General features: G+C 42.9%; 1 protein-coding gene across 1 annotated transcript in view; it reads left to right on the plus strand.

Moving 5' to 3' along the window:
* The window catches only part of castor1 (cytosolic arginine sensor for mTORC1 subunit 1), a 34,322-nt gene extending 30,638 nt beyond the window's left edge, over positions 1 to 3,684 (plus strand). Inside the window, exons 5-9 of the mRNA XM_014171237.3 lie at positions 1,542 to 1,665; positions 1,934 to 2,044; positions 2,254 to 2,336; positions 2,454 to 2,548; positions 3,233 to 3,684. Coding sequence (XP_014026712.1) covers positions 1,542 to 1,665; positions 1,934 to 2,044; positions 2,254 to 2,336; positions 2,454 to 2,548; positions 3,233 to 3,301 — 482 coding nt within the window. The 3' untranslated portion in view covers positions 3,302 to 3,684. The remainder of the gene's footprint in view (positions 1 to 1,541; positions 1,666 to 1,933; positions 2,045 to 2,253; positions 2,337 to 2,453; positions 2,549 to 3,232) is intronic.
* The last annotated feature ends 16,442 nt before the right edge of the window (positions 3,685 to 20,126 follow it).

Here is a 20,126-nt window from a genome sequence, read left to right on the forward strand (position 1 = left end):
GTAAACATTTTTTTTTTTACTGATATCACATTTATTCAGACCCTTTACTCAGTACTTTGTTGAAGCACCTTTTGGCAGAGATTACAGCCTCGAGTTTTCTTGGGTATGACGCTACAAGCTTGGTACACCTGTATTTGGGGAGTTTCTCCCATTCTTCTCTGCAGATCCTCTCCAGCTCTGCCAGGTTGGATGGGGAGTGTCGCTGCACAGCTATTTTCAGGTCTCTCTAGAGATGTTAGATCGGGTTTGAATCCGGGCTCTGGCTGGGCCACTCAAGGACATTCAGAGACTTGACCCGAAGCCACTCCTGGGTTGTCTTGGCTGTGTGCTGAGGGTTGTTGTCATGTTGGAAGGTGAACCTTCGCCCCAGTCTGAGGTCCTGAGTGCTCTGGAGCAGGTTTTCATCAAGGATGTCTCTGTACTTTGCTCCGTTCATCTTTCTCTTGATCCTGACTAGTCTCCCAATCCCTGCCGCTGAAAAACATCCCCACAGCATGATGCTGCCACCACCATGCTTCACCGTAAGGATGGTGCCAGATTTTTTCCAGATGTAACGCTTGGCATTCAGGCCAAAGAGTTCAGTCTTGGTTTCACCAGACCAGAGAATCTTGTTTTTCTCATGGTCTGAGTCCTTTATTTGCCTTTTGGCAAACTCCAATCGGGCTGTCATGTCCCTTTTTACTGAGGAGTGGCTTACTTCTGGCCACTCTACCATAAAGGTCTGATTGGTAGAGCACTGCAGAGATGGTTGTCCTTCTGGAAGGTTCTCCCATCGCCACAGGAAAAACTCTGGAGCTCTGTGAGTGACCATCGGGTTCTTGGTCACCTCCCTGACCAAGGCCTTTCTCCCCTGATTGCTCAGTTTGGCCAGGCGGCCAGCTCTAGGAAGAGTCTTAGTGGTTCCAAACTTCTTCCATTTAAGAATGATGGAGCCCACTGTGTTCTTGGGGACCTGCAGACATTTTTTGGTATCCTTCCCAAGATCTGTGCCTCAACACAATCCTGTCTCGGAGCTCAACGGACAATTCCTTCGGATCATGGCTTGGTCTTTGCTCTGACATGCACTGTCAACTGTGGGACCTTAAATAGACAGGTTTGTGCCTTTCCAAATCATTAATTTAATTTACCACAGGTGGACTCCATTCAAGTTGTAGAAACATCTCAAAGATGATCAATGGAAACAGGATGTACCTGAGCTCAATTTCAAGTATCATAGCAAAGGGTCTGTGTACTTCAGTAAATAAGGTATTTCTGTGATTTTATTAGTTTCCAAAAATCTATACATCTGTTTTCGCTTCGTCATTATCGGGTATTGTGTGTAGATTGGAGAGTGAAAACATTTATTTAATCAATTTTAGAATAAGGCTGTAACTTAACAAAAAGTGGAGAAAGTCAAGGGGTCTGAATACTTTCACAATGCATTGTAGCTACTGTCTTTACTGCTTTTCAGACCACGATTCAGTCCCAGTGCTTAGGGTTCATTCACACATGGTTGAGATTTGTAAATGAAAACCAACTCAATATTCTCCTTTTGTTTCCAGCCCCCCAGCCTACGGTGCACCCGGTGCTGATACCACCGAACCAGTTCTGTGTGATGAGTCTAGACCCAGACACTCTGCCTGCCATTGCCACCACACTTATCGACGTGCTCTTCTACTCCAGCAGGTGAAACCTGCTCTTGCATACAGTGCCCTTCCTTGGTGACCTTTTCTCAGTTATAGCCTTACTAATACAAAAGATGACCACTGTGTAAAACCAGTCATTAACATGGGGTTGATCGTAATATAGGGAGTACATTTTGCCTTTGAGCAAAATATCCGGTAAACTATTTGATAATGAACTAATTAATAAGGACTGGGAAAATGTTTTTGTCTGGAAACATTAACCTGTAAGACCCTACAGTCCTGATAGTGTCAACTATTTTCTCCCCCAGTCCTAAAGAGGGCGCTCTTCCCAGCCAGGATCTGGACTGTATCAAGTTCTTTTCCTTCTCCCTGATCGATGGCTACGTCTCTCTGGTCATGGACACTGAGGCACAGAGACAGTAAGACTCATCTCCTTTCACCTCTCTTAAATATGAGCTGCCCTGAAGCTCTCACATGACACACTGGGTTATCTCGCTCACCAGAATCTGGGCGCACTGCTACAGTGGCAGGGAGAAGAGACTACCGGTGGTCCCTGCTGTGTGTCGGTGGGCAGTTGGACGTATCAGGTTGGTAACAGCAATGTGTGTGTTTGTCCTCTCTTCTTAAGGTTCCCTGCTGATCTGCTCTTCACAAGTTCTTCCGGGGAGCTGTGGAGGATGGTGCGCATTGGGGGACAGCCTCTGGGTTTCGGTAGGCTACCCTTTAATACTAATTATTAATAATATAAAGACCCACTATAAATATGGGATTGGGATTCAATCACGCCTACTAATATTTTAGTGTCCCTCTCTCCGCCTTGTTTTCCAGATGAGTGTGGCATTGTTGCCCAGATATCCCAGCCTTTAGCTGACAGTGACATCTCCGCCTATTATATCAGCACCTTCAGCTTCGACCATGCCCTGGTGAGTAAGTCTTAAGCTGCTGATGTGAGTTACACCCAGCATTACTCTACGTAACTTGGAATTCAGAACTCTAGAAGGGGGGGGGTATTTTCTGATTCTGACCAGCAGAGGGCACTGTTCGCCAGAGATTCAGGCTAGTGTGTAATGAATGCCATGATAATATATCTAAGGCTAAACTACAGTAGCAGGTGTTTGTGTAACAGGACTTTGACGTGTCTGGTTACAGAAATGACAAGAATGTCAGCAGCTCTTCAATTACATATTTACTTTCTGATTTGTCATAGAAGTATCAACGCCAGATAATGCTAAATCATTGGCTGCCCTTAGACTTTACAACTTGTATGTTGGTTTGACGTCAGCAGTGTCTTTCTGCGCCATCTACATAGTTGGCACTTGAATGACACTGATAGTTTGACATGAAGAGATGAATACCTGACCTAACAAACTGTTCTAAACTCCCCCTAGCCTTTTATCTTCAAATGTCAGTCAACGAGCCCAAGATAAAATGCTTTTACTAATATGATGTGTTATTAAAATACCCCTGTGGTCTATCCTATGTAGGAAAACCCCACAGAAACCTTACACTTTGGAGATGAGCCATCAGTAAGAATGCTTCTCATGCTGAAGATGCTGATGGCATTGGAATAGGAATTGCAATCTCTTCTCTCCTGTGTTCTACTCTAGGTCCCTGAAGAGGACATAGTGAGTGTGACTGAGATGCTCCAGCAGCACAGGAAAGAGCCAGCCTGCTGATGGCGGCCTGGTCCGTACTACGCCCCTCTCCGTGTCTTGGGCCTGGGGCAGTACAGGGCTGGAGAGAGATGCTAACTCTGTGCCTAGACTAGCACTGCAGCGTGAGCAGTATTAACCATGAACTTTGTTGCCATGACCACCAAAAGCGCTTCTAGTAGGGGGTGTCTGTGAAGAGAGCCTCTTGTCTTCCCAGACTCCTAAAGGACACGCACCGATTGGATGCTGCCTAGACCCTGACCAATGCACACAGCGGGATAAGGGGATTGGTGAACTTAAAGTCCAGTTGTGATGATGGTAGTACTGTACTTAAGGACTGCAGGTATAATGCATTATGATGTGGTTATGAATGCATTCTAAGACTTGTTATAAGCCTATATAACCCCCTTATGTCTTATCACCCCATAACAAGAACTGACTAAATAACAGCAATTTTGAGTCATTTGAAAATGTCCTACATAGAGCGATATAACGTTAAAGAGGGGGATACCTGTCATAGCCTAAGCCTTAACGCATTATTATAAAGGTGCATACACTCTTATAACGACAAATAACACATTATACCTGTCGCCTTTTTATAAAGTGTTACCGTGAGGACTTTCTTATGTTACTTTCCTGCTTGCCGCAGGGCACAAACATGTTACTAGGACTGTAAACAACACGGCTGAGTCTTCCAGTGATGTTTATCGTAATAGTATGTGTCAAAGACCCCCTTTGTGTCAAAGGTCAAATTAATTGTGTGAGTGAATTATGTGAAGCACAACTTATGCTTGGTAAAAAAAATTCTCCGTTGGTGCGTCACTTTTGCCACATCTTCACAAATTCTACTTGTAGTAGGGCACGTACATTTCCTAATCGCACACCCAATAGCTGAAGACACTCTTTGAAATCTCAGCACAGAGTGTTATTTTGGCCAATTATGTTTTTTACAACATTCAAACTTAAAGTGTGTTTGTGGAAATTATTCTGTTAATTGTTAAACAAATCTATCAGAATTGTATTTTCTTGGAAAACCTGCAGGCAATACTACAAAATATATTTCAAAAATCCCATGATCATCCAAGGTTAAGTGCGGCTTTATTCGGTGCCGTGATGCAGTTACAACATCAATAATAAGTTACTCAGAATTTTTTTAAGGGTCAACATTTCTTTACTTTTGTAGCGTTGTATTTCCTTTGATACGATCAACACTATGTCTTATTTACATTTACTTTTCCAATTTGCACAATAAACAACTTTGTTTTTCATTTCCTTGTAGACTGATAATGAAGCTACTAATATCATTAGAAATATAATTTTTCTTTGGTACAATGACATTTTGTACAATAAAAAAAAATGTACTGTGAAATATTTGTAAAATGTACTGCTTTATTCAATAAAGACTATTGAATTAAATAATGTATTTCTGGACTTCATTATGGATACATTGTCACCAATTTATTAAGATAACATTTACTTTGTTTTGAATGAATTTACACAACAAATAGCTTGGACATGGGTTGAGAAGTATTACACATACTTTGTCACACTAGTGATGCAATGTCTTCATGACAGTCATTATGTGATTCGTTTTTTTTTACGGAGTACGTTTTTGTTTCCATCAGAATGCTTCTTGTTTTAGAGACACCAGTCATATGGTATTAGTGAGTCGATCAACCCACCATTAGTGTCTCCATGGCTCACCAGCACAGAACAACTCTAACAGACTTTGGTAAATATGTATACTTAATATTTAAAGTAATATTTGTGTATATTGAGTTTGACAGTTAATCCTTTGTCACATACTTGGCTTGGTAATGGAATAATCTATGGTTTCATGATTTGTCATTTTGCTGATGACTAGGTACACATTTCATTTTTTTACGTGTGTGTGTGATCATGTTCATACGTGCTGTGTCCCTTACATTGTACATTTTGAATTTCCCCAGTGTTCATCTGTGTTCTCCTTGTGATCAAGTTGGAGACGGTACAAGCTGCACCCCACTCTGGAAACATGGACAAGTGTCAGAAGGCTTTAGACAAGATCGTAGAGCTTTTCAACCTGTTGGATCACGAAGCTGGCATCCTCCTGACTACTTACGTAAGTAACAAGATGCAACTGAGTTGGTTCGGTGAATATCTTTGTCTGAAACTTGACCCGATGCCTGGCCTTTAGCTCAGTGGGGTAACACAATCTTGAGGACCACAGGGGATCAGGGTTTAAACCCCAGTTGGTCACAGTGACAATTGCGAACTCTCCACTAAATAACTAAAGATTGCGTGGTGTTTTCTCAGTACAGTATTTCAAACACTGCTGAGTATTATTCCTGGGAAAGCTATACCTGTAACTAACTGCATTTTATCTACCAAAACAAGTACTGTTCACTTGCAGGAGCGATTGGGGGATAGTCATGCTCTTAGCTCGCCTGTGTAACTACTGTGTATTATTATTGTCTACCAGCCATCTCTCTCTGTTATATTCGGTAGCAATTCGCCTGGGGAAGAGGTTAACTGTGTAATAACCACTGATTTGTGTATTATAAACTTTAGCAGTATATTTTATGCTGCTGTGTTTACTACCACGCTGCAAGTAATGTGCAATTGAATTGAAAGTCCACTGTTTTATGCGCTTCCAGATCAAAACAAATGGCTTCCCAACCGATCAGCAGGCCCCAGTCGTGGATGGGGTCCCACCGACAACCATCACTGGCTCCACCCATAAGGTGAAGCTACAGAACATCCACAACAGAGCCATGCTCTTCTACTGGCACATAGACACAGTAATCAAATACATGACTGACCTGTTGGAGCCCTCAGATAATGAGACTCAGATACTCCTGCGGCTCCTGAGGGATTCCATGAACCGTCTCCAGAACCTCTTTGGCCGCGTAGAGAAGCTCTTGCAGATCCTGGACTCAAATACCACTACTGTGTCCACCAAGGTGGCCCAAGACGTGTCCCGTGATGAGTATGAGAAGAAGATCTATGGCTGGGCAGTGCTAGACCGGCATAAGGATTTTCTGGCCATGGTGCTGGAAGTTGCTGGCTTTAAGGCTAATACTGTATGTGAGGGTTAGAGAGAGTGATTGTTTGTCACTTAAGGGTGATTTTAGGATATTTATTCAGGAATTTCATGTAAATCAACAATAAGGGGACACAGGCCCGTCGCCAGTAATGTGAATGTGAAAGAAGTTTGTGGTTTGATTACTGCACAGTATATATTTACATCTATTTATTTTAGTTTGTTTTCAGTTCAGGTTCTAATTTATTTTCGAAACAGAACAAGGACCGCAAGGAACACTATCAAATTTGTTATTCACTTTTAAGTTCTTCAATTCACTCTTGTCATGGAGAGGAACATGGACATTTTCATCCCGGTCTTTTCTGTCCCTACTAGCCTAAATTAGGCTAGGTTGAGGGTGCATCTCCCTCTGACTCAAATGGTGTTTCATAGAGGTTTGAGGGCTGTGGTTGGTGAGTGGGGTAGAAGAACAGGAAGTAGTACTATGACGTACAGGAAGGTCAGAAGGCCCCAGAGATTGAGAGCCTGTGTCCCAAATTACACCCTATTCCCTATTTAGTGAACTGCTTATGAGCAGAGCCCAAGTAGTTCACTAAATAGGGAATAGGGTGCCATTTGGAACAGCTGCCACTGACTCCCCTATCATTCACATCTCATGACGTCCTCCTTGCATCCTCAGAACACACAGATAACAGGTTGGCATCTTTGTTCCATTCTGATACTGTATACGAAAGTGTTAGTAATGCCATATGTTCAATGTATACTAAAAACCTATTCATTCATGTACTGTAAGTTATTTTGTATAAACGTATCTGCTATTTGTTTGTGTTTAAACTTGGAACTTTTGGTCTCAGCTATATCAAGTTAAGTCTTGGTGGCCATTTTTTGAAAACTGCACATTCTGTCAATGTGCAATTTGTAATTATTTATTTTTTGTTATGAGATTGATATGAACAGAGAAGTCATGACCATAGGGGGCACAAGTGCACGTGCCCTCTTAGATTCGTCCTGTTTAAAATGATGTATTTCTTTTAATAAAAAATAAAAAGTTGTTTCTCTGTAATACTACACTGAACAAAAATAAACGTAACATACAACAATTTCAAAGATTTTACTGAGTTACAGTCCATAAGGAAATGAGTTAATTAGGCCCTTATTCTGTGGATTTCACATGACTGGGAATACAGATATAAATCTGTTGGTCACAGATACCTTGGATCAGAAACTCAGTCAGTATCTGGTGATCACCATTTGCCTTAAGCAGCGCAACACATCTCCTTTACATAGAATTGATTAGGATGTTGATTGTGGCCTATGGAATGTTGTTCCACTCCTCAATGGCTGTGCGAAGTTGCTGGATATTGGCAGGAACTGGAACACACTGTCGTACGTGTCGATCCAAAGCATCCAAACATGCTCAATGGGTGACATGTCTGGTGAGTATGCAGGCCATGGAAGAACTGGGACATTTTCAGCTTCCAGGAATTGTGTACAGATGCTTGCAACATGAGGCTGTGCTTTATCATGGTGAAACATGAAGTGATGGCGGTGGATGAATGGCACGACAATGGGCCTCAGGATCTCATCACAGTATCTCTGTGCATTCAAATTGCCAATAGATCAAATGCAATTGTTCATTGTCCGAAGCTTATGCCTGCCAATACCATAATCCCACTGCCACCATGGGGCACTCTGTTGACATCAGTAAATCGCTTGTCCACACAACGCCATACCTGACATCTGACCGGTACAGTTGAAACCAGGATTAATCCGTGAAGAGCACACTTCTCCAGCATGCCAGTAGCCATCGAAGGTGAGCATTTGCCCAGTGAAGTTGGTTGTGATGCCGAACTGCAGTTAGGTCAAGACCCTGCTGAGGACGATGAGCATGCACATGACTTTCCTGAGGCCATTTCTGACAGTTTTTGCAGATATTCTTTGGTTGTGCAAACCCACAGTTTCATTGGCTGGTCTCAGACGATCCCTCGGGTGAATAAGCCAGATGTAGAGGTCCTGGGCTGGCGTGGTTGCAATTCAACAGTTCAGACACGAGACGTATGTGGCAGGAACTCCAGACAATCACTGATTACAAAGGGAAAACCAGCCATATCGTGGACACCCACATCTTGCTCCCGGAGAAGCTAAACACCTTCACCCGCTTTGAAGATAACACCGTGCCACCGACGCAGGCCGCTGCCAAGGACAGTGAGCTCTTGTTCTCCGTGGTCGTCATGAGTAAGACATTTAAGCGTGTTAACTCTAGCAAGGCTGCCGGACCAGGCGGTATCCCTAGCCACGTCCTCAGAGCATGTGCAGACCAGCTGGCTGGAGTATTTACGGACATATTCAATCTCTCCCTATCCCAGTCTGCTGTCCCCACTTGCTTCAAGATGTCCACAATTGTTCCTGTACCCAAGAAATCAAAGTTAACTGAGCTAAATGACTATCACCCCGTGAACCACCTGAGCCACGGCCTGTTCACCCCGCTATCATACAGAAGGAGAGGTCAGTACAGGTGCATCAAAGCTGGGACAGAGCGACTGAAAGACAGCTATCTCAAGGCCATCAGACTGTTAAATAGCCATCACCATCCGGCCTCCACCCAGTACCCTGCCTTGAACTTAGTCACTGTCACTAGCCGGCTGCCACCTGGATAGTCAACCCGACACCTTAGAGCCTGCTGCACTATGTACATAGACATGGAATCACTGGTCACTTTAATAATGTTTACATACTGTATTCTACTGTATTCTAGTCAATGCCACACCAACATTGCTCGTCCTAATATTTATCTATTTCTTAATTCCATTTTACTTTGAGATTTGTGTGTATTGTTGTGAATTGTTAGATACTACTGCACTTTTGAAGCTAGGAACAAAAGCATTTTGCTACACCCCTAATAACATCCGCTAAATACGTGACCAATACAATTTGAATTGATTACACTCATGACTCAGTTGCATTACTTTGGTAGTAGTTGCATCACTTTCTTGCCCATAAACTTCCTGAAGTTGAGAAACCGCTAAATTGAATGAGAATAATAAAGGATGATTCAGTGGATAGTTAGACATGTAATTCATAAGCCAACAAACTCAAACTTGTGTTTAGTTGACCAAATAACCATTTAAAAAGGAAACATCTTGATTTATTTTTCTGATGGGGTTTCACCTATTATGACAGCACATTGTAAGATACTGTATGAAGGAAGTTTGTCATATCCACAGTACTTTTTACACCATATGATAAAGCAAGATGAATATAAGACTATGGCCACACTCACTTGGCTAAGCAATTTATTCTTAGCTATATTACTGACAACATAAGCAATAAAAACTGAAGACATGGCATATGAGATTTTCTATATGAAGTCAACAGCAGGTTATATTATGCAACGTGTGCCCACAGCTACACTCCATTACAACACATTTAATTATATTAGATTGAAAATTATACACAAAAAGAAAGCACAACACAAAAAGAAAGCACTACTATCTGACACTGTGCACTTTCATAATGTCTTTCAGTATTTTTAAATATTGTTGTGAGGAAGCAGTCCCGGGACTTGTGGTTTGGGTGGAATCTATAGTCGATTCCAGAATACCATAGATTCTAGTAGCCCTAAATCCTGGTGAGAAGAATCAGGTCTCAGGATTCACTCATTTTGGAGGTTGGCAAAACTAGTTATTTTTAAATCATATTTTATTTATTACAATTTTAATGTATTGTATTTAACAAAACCCTGGAATGAGTAGGTGTGTCCAAACCTTTGAATGGTACTGTATATATTCAATATTACAGTACTAGTCAAAGGTTTGGACACACCTACTCATTCCAGGGTCTTTCACTATTTTTTACTATTTTCTACATTGTAGACTTGGATACAGACGCATGGAGACGTAATTCTATGAATAATGTGCTTCAGAAAAGCCAACTGGAAGCTTGGTTATCAAGTTGCACAAACCACTGCTATTGCTGATGATAATTTCTACATTGTAGAATAATAGTGAAGACATCAAAACTATGAAATAACACATATGGAATAATGTAGTAACCAAAAAAGTGTTAAACAAATAAAACTATATTTGAGATTCTTCAAAGTAGCCACCCTTTGCCTTGATGACAGCTTTGCACATGCTTGGCATTCTCTCAACCAGCTCCACCTGGAATGCATTTCAATTAACAAGTGTGCCTTGTTAATTTGTGGAATTTCTTTCCTTCTTAATGTTTTTTGAGCCAATCAGTTGTGTTGTGACATGGTAGAGGTGGTATACAGAAGACAGCCCTATTTGGTAAAAGACCAAGTCCATATTATGATGGCAAGAACAGCTCAAATAAGCAAAGAGAAACAACAGTCCATCATTACTTTAAGACTTGAAAGTCAGTCAATATGGAACATTTTAAGAACTTTGAAAGTTTCACCAAAGTGCAGTCGCAAAAACCATCAAGCTCTATGATGAAACTGGCTCTCACGAGGACCGACACAGGAAAGTGTTACCTCTGCTGCAGAGGATAAGTTCATTAGAGTTACCAGCCTCAGAAATTACTGCCCAAATAAACGCTTCACGGAGTTTAAGTAACAGACACATCAAAGAAACTACTATTACAGGACACCAATAATAAGAAGAGACTTGCTTGGGCTAAGAAACACGATCAATGGACATTAGACCAGTGGAAATCTGTCCTTTGGTCTGATGAGTGCAAATTTGAGAGAAGCAGAGTAGGTGAATGGATGATCTCCGCATATGTGGTTCCCACCGTGAAGCATGGAGGAGGAGCTGTGATGGTGTGTTGCTGGTGACACTGTCAGTGATTTATTTAGAATTCAAGGCACACTTCACCAGCATGGCTACCACAGAATTCTGCAGCAATACACCATCCCATCTGGTTTGTGCTTAATGGGACTATAATTTGTTTTTCAATAGGACAATGACCCAACAAACCTCCAGACTTTGTAAGGGCTATTTGACCAAGAAGGAGAGTGGTGGAGTGCTGCCTCAGATGACCTGTCCTCCACAATCACCCGACCTCAACCCAATTGAGATGGTTTGGGATGAGTTGGACCGCAGAGTGAAGGAAAAGCAGCCAACAAGTGTTCAGCATATGTGGGAACTCCTGGCTGAGAGAATGCAAAGAGTGTGTAAAGCTGCCATCAAGGCAAAGGGTGGCTACTTTGAAGAATCTTAAACAAATCAAAACATATTTTATATTTAACACTTTTTTGGTTACTACATGATTCCATGTGTTATTTCATAGTTTTGATATCTTCACTATTATTCTACAATGTAGAAAATAGTAAAAATAAAGAAAAACCCTTGAATGAGTCAGTGTCCAAACTTTTGACTGGTACTGTATATTTGTTGCCTGTTTTGCATGTTATTTGGGCATTAATATGTCACATATCAGTTTGCATGGAGTTAATAAAGCCACAATCAAACATGGTCTCTTTTTTTGCTTCCTTGAGTAAGGTAGCTCCAAAATGCAGATGTTTCAGCCTAGCTCAGTGCTTTCTGTGGTGGTGGGGCAGCCAGCGAAAAATACAGAATGTAGGGGTTGGTGATGTTCTCTAGTTGCGCAATGATTGGCTCAGTGTTCTGTCACTTGTGGGGACACTACATCATCACAAAATCTACAGGGAGAGCTCAAACATTCAAGGCCCTTGGGTGCTGCCATAGATTTACATTAGAAGTGACCAAGAAGAAGAAGCCTCAAGGTCATTGGCCACAGATAAAATTACGTCAAATCACATATCTACCGTAGCTTTGATTGAACTGATCATGTCAACATCATACTTTCAAAATCTTAGCTTGCAAGCTAGACAAGCAGTTATCGTCATGAATTAAGTCGACAAACTATTGACAAATTTCAATCCTTGTCATATGAAGAGAAACTATAGAAAAAACGTATCGGTGCTCATCGGCCATTGGACATAAAATTACACAAGTTGGAAATAGCAAATTCAACAATGAGTGGTTTGGAAGGAATCAGAGGCTAACTGCAAGTATTCCTCCAAAGCTCAGTTGTCCTGATTCTGCACAACACTGCCAGGACCTAGGATCAAGGGAGACACTCAAGTTTTTTAATACTATATCTCTTGACACATTGATGAAAATAATCATGGCCTCTAAACCTTCAAGCTGCATACTGGACCCTATTCCAACTAAACTTCTGAAAGAGCTGCTTCCTGTGCTTGGCCCTCCTATGTTGAACAAAATAAATGGCTCTCTATCCAGTGGATGTGTACCAAACTCACTAAGAGTGGCAGTAATAAAGCCTCTTGAAAAATCCAAACCTTGACCCAGAAAATCTAAAAAACTACCGGCCTATATCGAATCTCCCATTCCTCTCAAAAAAAAAAAGAAAAGCTGTTGTGCAGCAACTCACTGCCTTCCCGAAGACAAACAATGTATACGAAACGCTTCAGTCTGGTTTTAGCCCCCATCAAAGCACTGAGACTGCACTTGTGAAGGTGGTAAATGACCTTTTAATGGTGTCAGACCAAGGCTGTCCTCGTGCTGTTAGACATTCACCACATTCTTTTGGAGAGATTGGAAACTGTCGGAAAGATATCAGTTTGTCTCTGTAGATGGTTTGTCTTCTGACAAATCAACTGTAAATGTTGGTGTTCCTCAAGGCTCTGTTTTAGGACCACTATTGTTTTCACTATATATTTTACCTCTTGGTGATGTCATTCGGAAACATAATGTTAACTCACTGCTATGTGGATGACACACCGCTGTACATTTCAATGAAATATGGTGAAGCCCCAAATGTGCCCTCCCTGGAAGCCTGTGTTTCAGACATAAGGAAGTGGATTGCGGCACATTTTCTACTTTTAAACTCTGACAAAACAGAGATGCTAGTTCTAGGTCCCAAGAAACAAAGAGATCTTCTGTTGAATCTGACAATAGATCTTGATGGTTGTAGTCGTCTCAAATAAAACTGTGAAGGACCATGGCATTACTCTTGTCCTTGATCTCTCTTTTGACGAACATATCAAGACTGTTTCAAGGACAGCTTTTTTCCATCTATGTAACATTGCAGAAATCAGAAACTTTCTGTCCAAAAATTATGCTGAAAAATGTATCCATGCTTTTGTCACTTCTAGGTTAGACTACTGCAGTGCTCTACTTTCCAGCTACCCGGATAAAGCACTAAATAAACTTCAGTTAGTGCTAAACACGGCTGCTAGAATCTTGACTAGAACCCCAAAATTGTATCATATTACTCCAGTGCTAGCCTCTCTACACTGGCTTCCTGTTAAGGCTAGAGCTGATTTCAAGGTTTTACTGCTAACCTACAAAGCATTACATGGGCTTGCTCCTACCTATCTTTCCGATTTGGTCCCACCGTACATACCTATACGTACGCTACGGTCACAAGATGCAGGCCTCCTTACTGTCCCTAGAATTTCTAAGCAAACAGCTGGAGGCAGGGCCTATAGAGCTCCATTTTTATGGAATGGTCTGCCTACCCATGTGAGAGACGCAGACGCCTCTTCAGTAGGTCCTATGATTGAATGTAGTCTGGCCCAGGAGTGTGAAGGTGAGCGGAAAGGCACTGGAGCAACCAACCGCCCTTGCTGTCTCTGCCTGGCCGGTTTCCCTCTCTCCACTGGGATTCTCTGCCTCAAACCCTATTACAAGTGCTGAGACACTGGCTTACTGGTGCTCTTCAATGCCGTCCCTAGGAGGGGTGCGTCACTTGAGTGGGTTTAGTCACTGATGTGATCTTCCTGTCCGGGTTGGGTTCGTGCCGTGGGGGAGATCTTTGTGGGGTATACTCGGCCTTGTTTCAGGATAGTAAGTTGGTGGTTGAAGATATCCCTCTAGTGGTGTGGGGGCTGTGCTTTGGCAAAGTGGGTGGGGTTATATCCTGCCTGTTTGGCCCTGTCCGGGGGTATCGTTGGACGGTGCCACAGTGTCTCCCGATCCCTCCTGTCTCAGCCTCCAGTATTTATGCTGCAATAGTTTGTGTCGGGGGGCTAGGGTCAGTCTGTTATATCTGGAACTCTGAAAAAAAACTACCTCCGACTGGGAACATACGTTTTGAACAGTCATCCAAGTCGGGAACTCCAGCCTCTTTCTAGAACTCCAACCAGAAGATCACGGACGTCATGATTCGACCTTGTTTTTTTCCTTAGTTCCCAGTTTGTCTTGAAAGCATCATAAATCCAGAAAATGCCAGACTTTGATGACAAAGCTTGATGACAAAATTTGCCCACAAGAAGAACCACCGCAACACCTTCCTGTTCATGTGAGCACAGCACAACAAGGTATGTCCAAAATTGTCTTGTATGCTGCTGCATAAATTATGTAATATACCATGGAGATACTGTAGCTAAGAAAGTAACACTAAGTGTATGTTGTGTAGTAAGCTGGTCCCGTTCCCCCTCATAACTTAGCCTACTGTTCTGACTTGGTGGTGCACATGTAACCTATAGCCTGTATTAGAGAAATGTAATCATCTAATATTGTAAGAGCTTTCATTGTCTGCTTATAGGCCCCCTTTATTTATCCTACGGTTCTGACTTGGTGTACAGGGAGAATACTGTAAGAACGGCCCATGTTCTGAATTTTGTCGCTGTACATTTCAAAAGTGCTGAACAAATAGTTATATTGACTACGTCCATCCTAGCTCACTTATTGTCTTAATCGAAATTACGGATTGCCTCTTCTCCGCTCATCATTCCCTTATGCCATAGTTAGTACATCTCAATTGTCAGTAGAAACCACATTTGTTTAAGCAAGTCAGCCATATGAGCAATGTTTTTTGAAAAGGCAGTAAATTAGGCTGAATTAACTGTTTCGCTGCCAGACAAGGCTCCGTTGATAGCCAAGTGTAGCAGTGGTAAGGATTCACTCCATGGTGCTGAAAAGAAAGCTCTGCTGTTGGGACAGCTTTATGTAGGCCCTAACAGTTTGTGGGCACCATTTGTCACCGTTATAGTGCAATTAATGTACAGTCGTGGCCAAAAGTTTTGAGAATGACACAAATATTAATTTCCACAAAGTTTGCTGCTTCAGTGTCTTTAGACATTTTTGTCAGATGTTACTATGGAATACTGAAGTATAATTACAAGTGTCAAAAGCTTTTATTGACAATTACATGAAGTTGATGCAATAAGTCAATATTTGCAGTGTTGACCCTTCTTTTACAAGACCTCTGCAATCCGCCCTGGCATGCTGTCAATTAACTTCTGGGCCACATCCTGACTGATGGCACCCCATTCTTGCATAATCAATGCTTGGAGTTTGTCAGAATTTGTGGGTTTTTGTTTGTCCACCCGCCTCTTGAGGATTGACCACAAGTTCTCAATGGGATTAAGGTCTGGGGAGTTTCCTAGCCATGGACCCAAAATATCGATGTTTTGTTCCCTGAGCCACTTAGTTATCACCTTTCGGCAAGGTGCTCCATCATGCTGGAAAAGGCATTGTTCGTCACCAAACTGTTCCTGGATGGTTGGGAGAAGATGCTCTCGGAGGATGTGTTGGTACCATTCTTTATTCATGGCTGTGTTCTTAGGCAAAATTGTGAGTGAGCCCACTCCCTTGGCTGAGAAGCAACCCCACACATGATTGGTCTCAGGATGCTTTACTGTTGGCATGACACAGGACTGACTGATGGTAGTGCTCACGTTGTCTTCTCCGGACAAACTTTTTTCCGGATGCCCCAAACAATCAGAAAGGGGATTCATCAGAGAAAATGACTTTACCCCAGTCCTCAGCAGTCCAATCCCTGTACCTTTTGCAGAATATCAGTCCAATTTGTAAGTCGGTCTGGATAAGAGCGTCTGCTAAATGACTTAAATGTAAATGTAAAATCAGTCTGTCCCTGATGTTTTTCCTGGAGAGAAGTGGCTTCTTTGCTGCCCTTCTTGACACCAGGCCATCCTCCAAAAGTCTTCGCCTCTCTGTGTGTGCAGATGCACTCACACCTGCCTGCTGCCATTCTTGAGCAAGCTCTGTACTGGTGGTGCCCCGATCCCGGAGCTGAATTAACTTTAGGAGACGGTCCTGGCGCTTGCTGGACTTTCTTGGGCGCCCTGAAGCCTTCTTCACAACAATTGAACCGCTCTCCTTGAAGTTCTTGATGATCCGATAAATGGTTGATTTAAGTGCAATCTTACTGGCAGCAATATCCTTGCCTGTGAAGCCCTTTTTGTGCAAAGCGATGATGACGGCACGTGTTTCCTTGCAGGTAACCATGGTTGACAGAGGAAGAACAATGATTCCAAGCACCACCCTCCTTTTGAAGCTTCCAGTCTGCTATTCAAACTCAATCAGCATGACAGAGTGATCTCCAGCCTTGTCCTCGTCAACACTCACACCTATGTTAATGAGAGAATCACTGACATGATGTCAGCTGGTCCTTTTATGGCAGGGCTGAAATGCAGTAGAAATGTTTTTGGGGGATTCAGTTCATTTGCATGGCAAAGAGGGACTTTGCAATTAATTGCAATTCATCTGATCACTCTTTATAACATTCTGGAGTATATGCAAATTGCCATCATACAAACTGAGGCAGCAGACTTTGTGAAACTTAATATTTGTCTCATTCTGAAAACTTTTGGCCACGACTGTAGTGTTGTGTAGAGGCTTTGCTGGCATGCATCAACCCCCCCAAAAATTGGGAGTTTACCCCACCAAGATTTACATGGTAAAATCGGCACTGTCCCTATCCCCCCTCGGGTTTTTGGCAATGGGCACATTTCCGAAGGGAGCTTGCTGATCGGCATCTCGGAGCCCTCGATGAGCCAATGTCTTGAATGCAATAATCAGAAAAACTAACAGTAACATACTGGGCTCCCGAGTGGTGCAGCGGTCTAAGGCACTGCATCTCAGTGCTAGACGCGTCACTACAGACACCCTGGTTTGAATCCAGTCTGTATCACAACCGTCCGTAATTGGGAGTCCCATAGGGCGGCGCATAGCTGGCCCAGAGTCATCCAGGTTTGGCCGGTGTAGGCCGAATTTGTTCTTAACTGACTTGCCTGGTTTAAAAAAATATCATCACACAACTGGGTGAAGTCAAGAGGGGTGTCTGCCATGCCGCCATTAATGGGTTCCCAAATATAAACAGAGCAATAGACAGCATCCACATTGCCATGAAATCATTTTGCTATGGTGATTTTAACTATGCATGTGAACAGAAAAAGCTTCCACTCTTTATGTGCATTTGATAGGTTATGTGATGCTCAAAAGACGCTGCTGAATAAGGTGGCCAGGTGGAACGCACGACTCGTTAATTCTGCAGAACAGCAATGTTGGCCTATACGTCTACAAGATGGATGGCTAATTGACGAGTGTTGTTTACTCATTTGTAGTATTTTTGCCATTGCTAAAGCAACTTGAATTGTCCTAATGGTCCTCTTTTTGTAGCTATGCTTTTATTTTTACTGGTTAAGCCACAACTGAATGAGCGAAATACAACATTTTGGTTGAACTCAATCGCAGACATTAGCACCTCTATTTCAGTCTCAGAATTTTTTTAATATATTTTTTTTGTAGCTTTTTTGGTTTCGCCGTTGTATTTCATGGTAGGGTGTGAGCACTGAGACGTTGAGAACAATATTGGTATTTATCTATGGTTATCTCCTACCAGTGTGTGCATGACGCTCGTAGGATTGTTTGATAAATCACACCTTTTCTATGCTAACACACATTCTAAATTCTGTTCCTAAGTAGTATTTTCAAATCAAATTTTATTTGTCACATTCCGAATACAACAGGTATACAACCTTACCATGAAATACTTACTTACAAGCCCTTGACCAACAATGCAGTTCAAGAAAGAGTTAAGAAAATATTGCCTAACTAAACTAAAGTAAGAAATAAAAAGTAACACAAAATAATAACAAGTCTAATCGAGGGGTACAGGTTAGTCGAGGTAATTTGTACATGTAGGTAGGGGTAAAGTGACTATGCATCGATAATAATCAGCAAGTAGCAGCAGTGTAAAAACAAAGGGGGTCAATGTAAATAGACCGGGTGGCCATTTGATTAATTGTTCAGCAGTCTTTTGGCTTGGAGGTAGAAGCTGTTAAGGAGCCTTTTGGACCTAGACTTGGCACTCCGGTACCGCTTGCCATACGGTAGCAGAGAGAACAGCCTATGGCTTGTGTGACTAGAGTCTTGGACAATTTTCTGGGCCTTCCTCTGACACCGCCTAGTATATAGGTCCTGGATGTCAGGAAGCTTGGCCCCAGTAATGTACTGGGCAGTACGCACTACCCTCTTTAGCACCTTACAGTTGGAGGCAGAGCAGTTGCCATACCAGGCAGTGATGCAAACCGTCAGGATGCTCTCGATGGTACAGCTGTAAAACCTGTTGAGCATCTGAGAACCCATGTCAAATCTTTTCAGTCTCCTGAGGGGGAAAAGGTTTTGTCGTGCCCTTTTCACGACTGTCTTGGTATGTTTGGACCATGATAGTTTGTTGGTGATGTGGACACCAAGGAAGATGCAATTCTCGACCTGCTCCATGACAGCCCCGTGGATGTGAATGGGGGCGTGTTCGGCCCTCCTTTTCCTGTAGTCCATGATCAGCTCCTTAGTCTTGCTCACGTTGTGGGAGAGGTTGTTGTCCTGGCACTACACTGCCAGGTCTCTGACCTCCTCCCTATAGGCTGTCTCATCGTTGATCAGGCTTAACACTATTGTGTTGTCAGCAAACTTAATGATGGTGTTGGAGTCATGCTTGGCCACGCAGTCGTGGGTGAACAGGGAGTACAGGAGGGGACCCCGTGTTGAGGATCAGCGTGGCAGATGTGTTGTTGCCTACCCTTACCACCTGGGGGCGGTTCGTCAGGAAGTCCAGGATCCAGTTGCAGATGGAGGTGTTTAGTCCCAGGGTCCTTAGTTTAGTGATGAGCTTTGTGGGCACTGAAGTGTTGAACACTGAGCTGTAGTCAATGAACAGCGTTCTCACATAGGTGTTCCTTTTGTCCAGGTGGGAAAGGGCAGTGTGGAGTGCGATTGAGATTGCATCATCTGTGGATCTGTTGGGGTGGTATGCCAATTGGAGTGGGTCTAGGGTTTCCAGGATTATGGTATTGATGTGAGCCATGACCAGCCTTTGAAAGCACTTCATGGCTACCGACGTGAGTGCTATGGGGCAGTAGTCATTTAGGCAGGTTACCTTTGCTTTCTTGGGAACAGGGACTATGGTGGTCTGCTTATAACATGTAGGTATTACAGACTCAGTCAGGGAGAGGTTTAAAATATTAGTGAAGACACTTGCCAGTTGGTCCGCGCATACTCTGAGTACATGTCCTGGTAATCCGTCTGGCCCCGCGGCCTTGTGAATGTTGACCTGTTTAAAGGTCTTGCTCACACCAGCTACAGAGAGCGTGATCACACAGTCGTCTGGAACAGCTGGTGCTCTCATGCATGCTTCAGTGTTGCTTGCCTTGAAGCGAGCATAAAAGGCATTTAGCTCGTCTGGTCGGCTTTCTTTACTGGGCAGCTCGTGGCTGGGTTTTCCCTTTGTAGTCCGTAATAGTTTGCAAGTCCTGCCATATCCGACGAGCTTCAGAGCCGCTGTAGTAGGATTCAATCTTAGTCCTGTATTGATGATTTGCCTGTTCTATGGTTCGTCTGAGGGCATAGCTTGATTTCTTATAAGCGTCCGGATTAGTGTCCCGCTCCTTGAAAGTGGCTGCTCTAGCCTTTAGCTCGGTGTGGATGTTGCCTGTAATCCATGGATTCTGGTTGGGATACGTACGTTCGGTCACTGTGGGGGATGACGTCGTCGATGCACTTATTGATAAAGCCGGTGACTGAGGTGGTATATTCACCAATGCCACTAGATGAATCCCAGAACATATTC

Source organism: Salmo salar, chromosome 24, assembly GCF_965601325.2.
Source record: "Salmo salar chromosome 24, fSalSal1, whole genome shotgun sequence".
In the NCBI taxonomy this organism is placed as follows: Eukaryota; Metazoa; Chordata; class Actinopteri; order Salmoniformes; family Salmonidae; genus Salmo; species Salmo salar.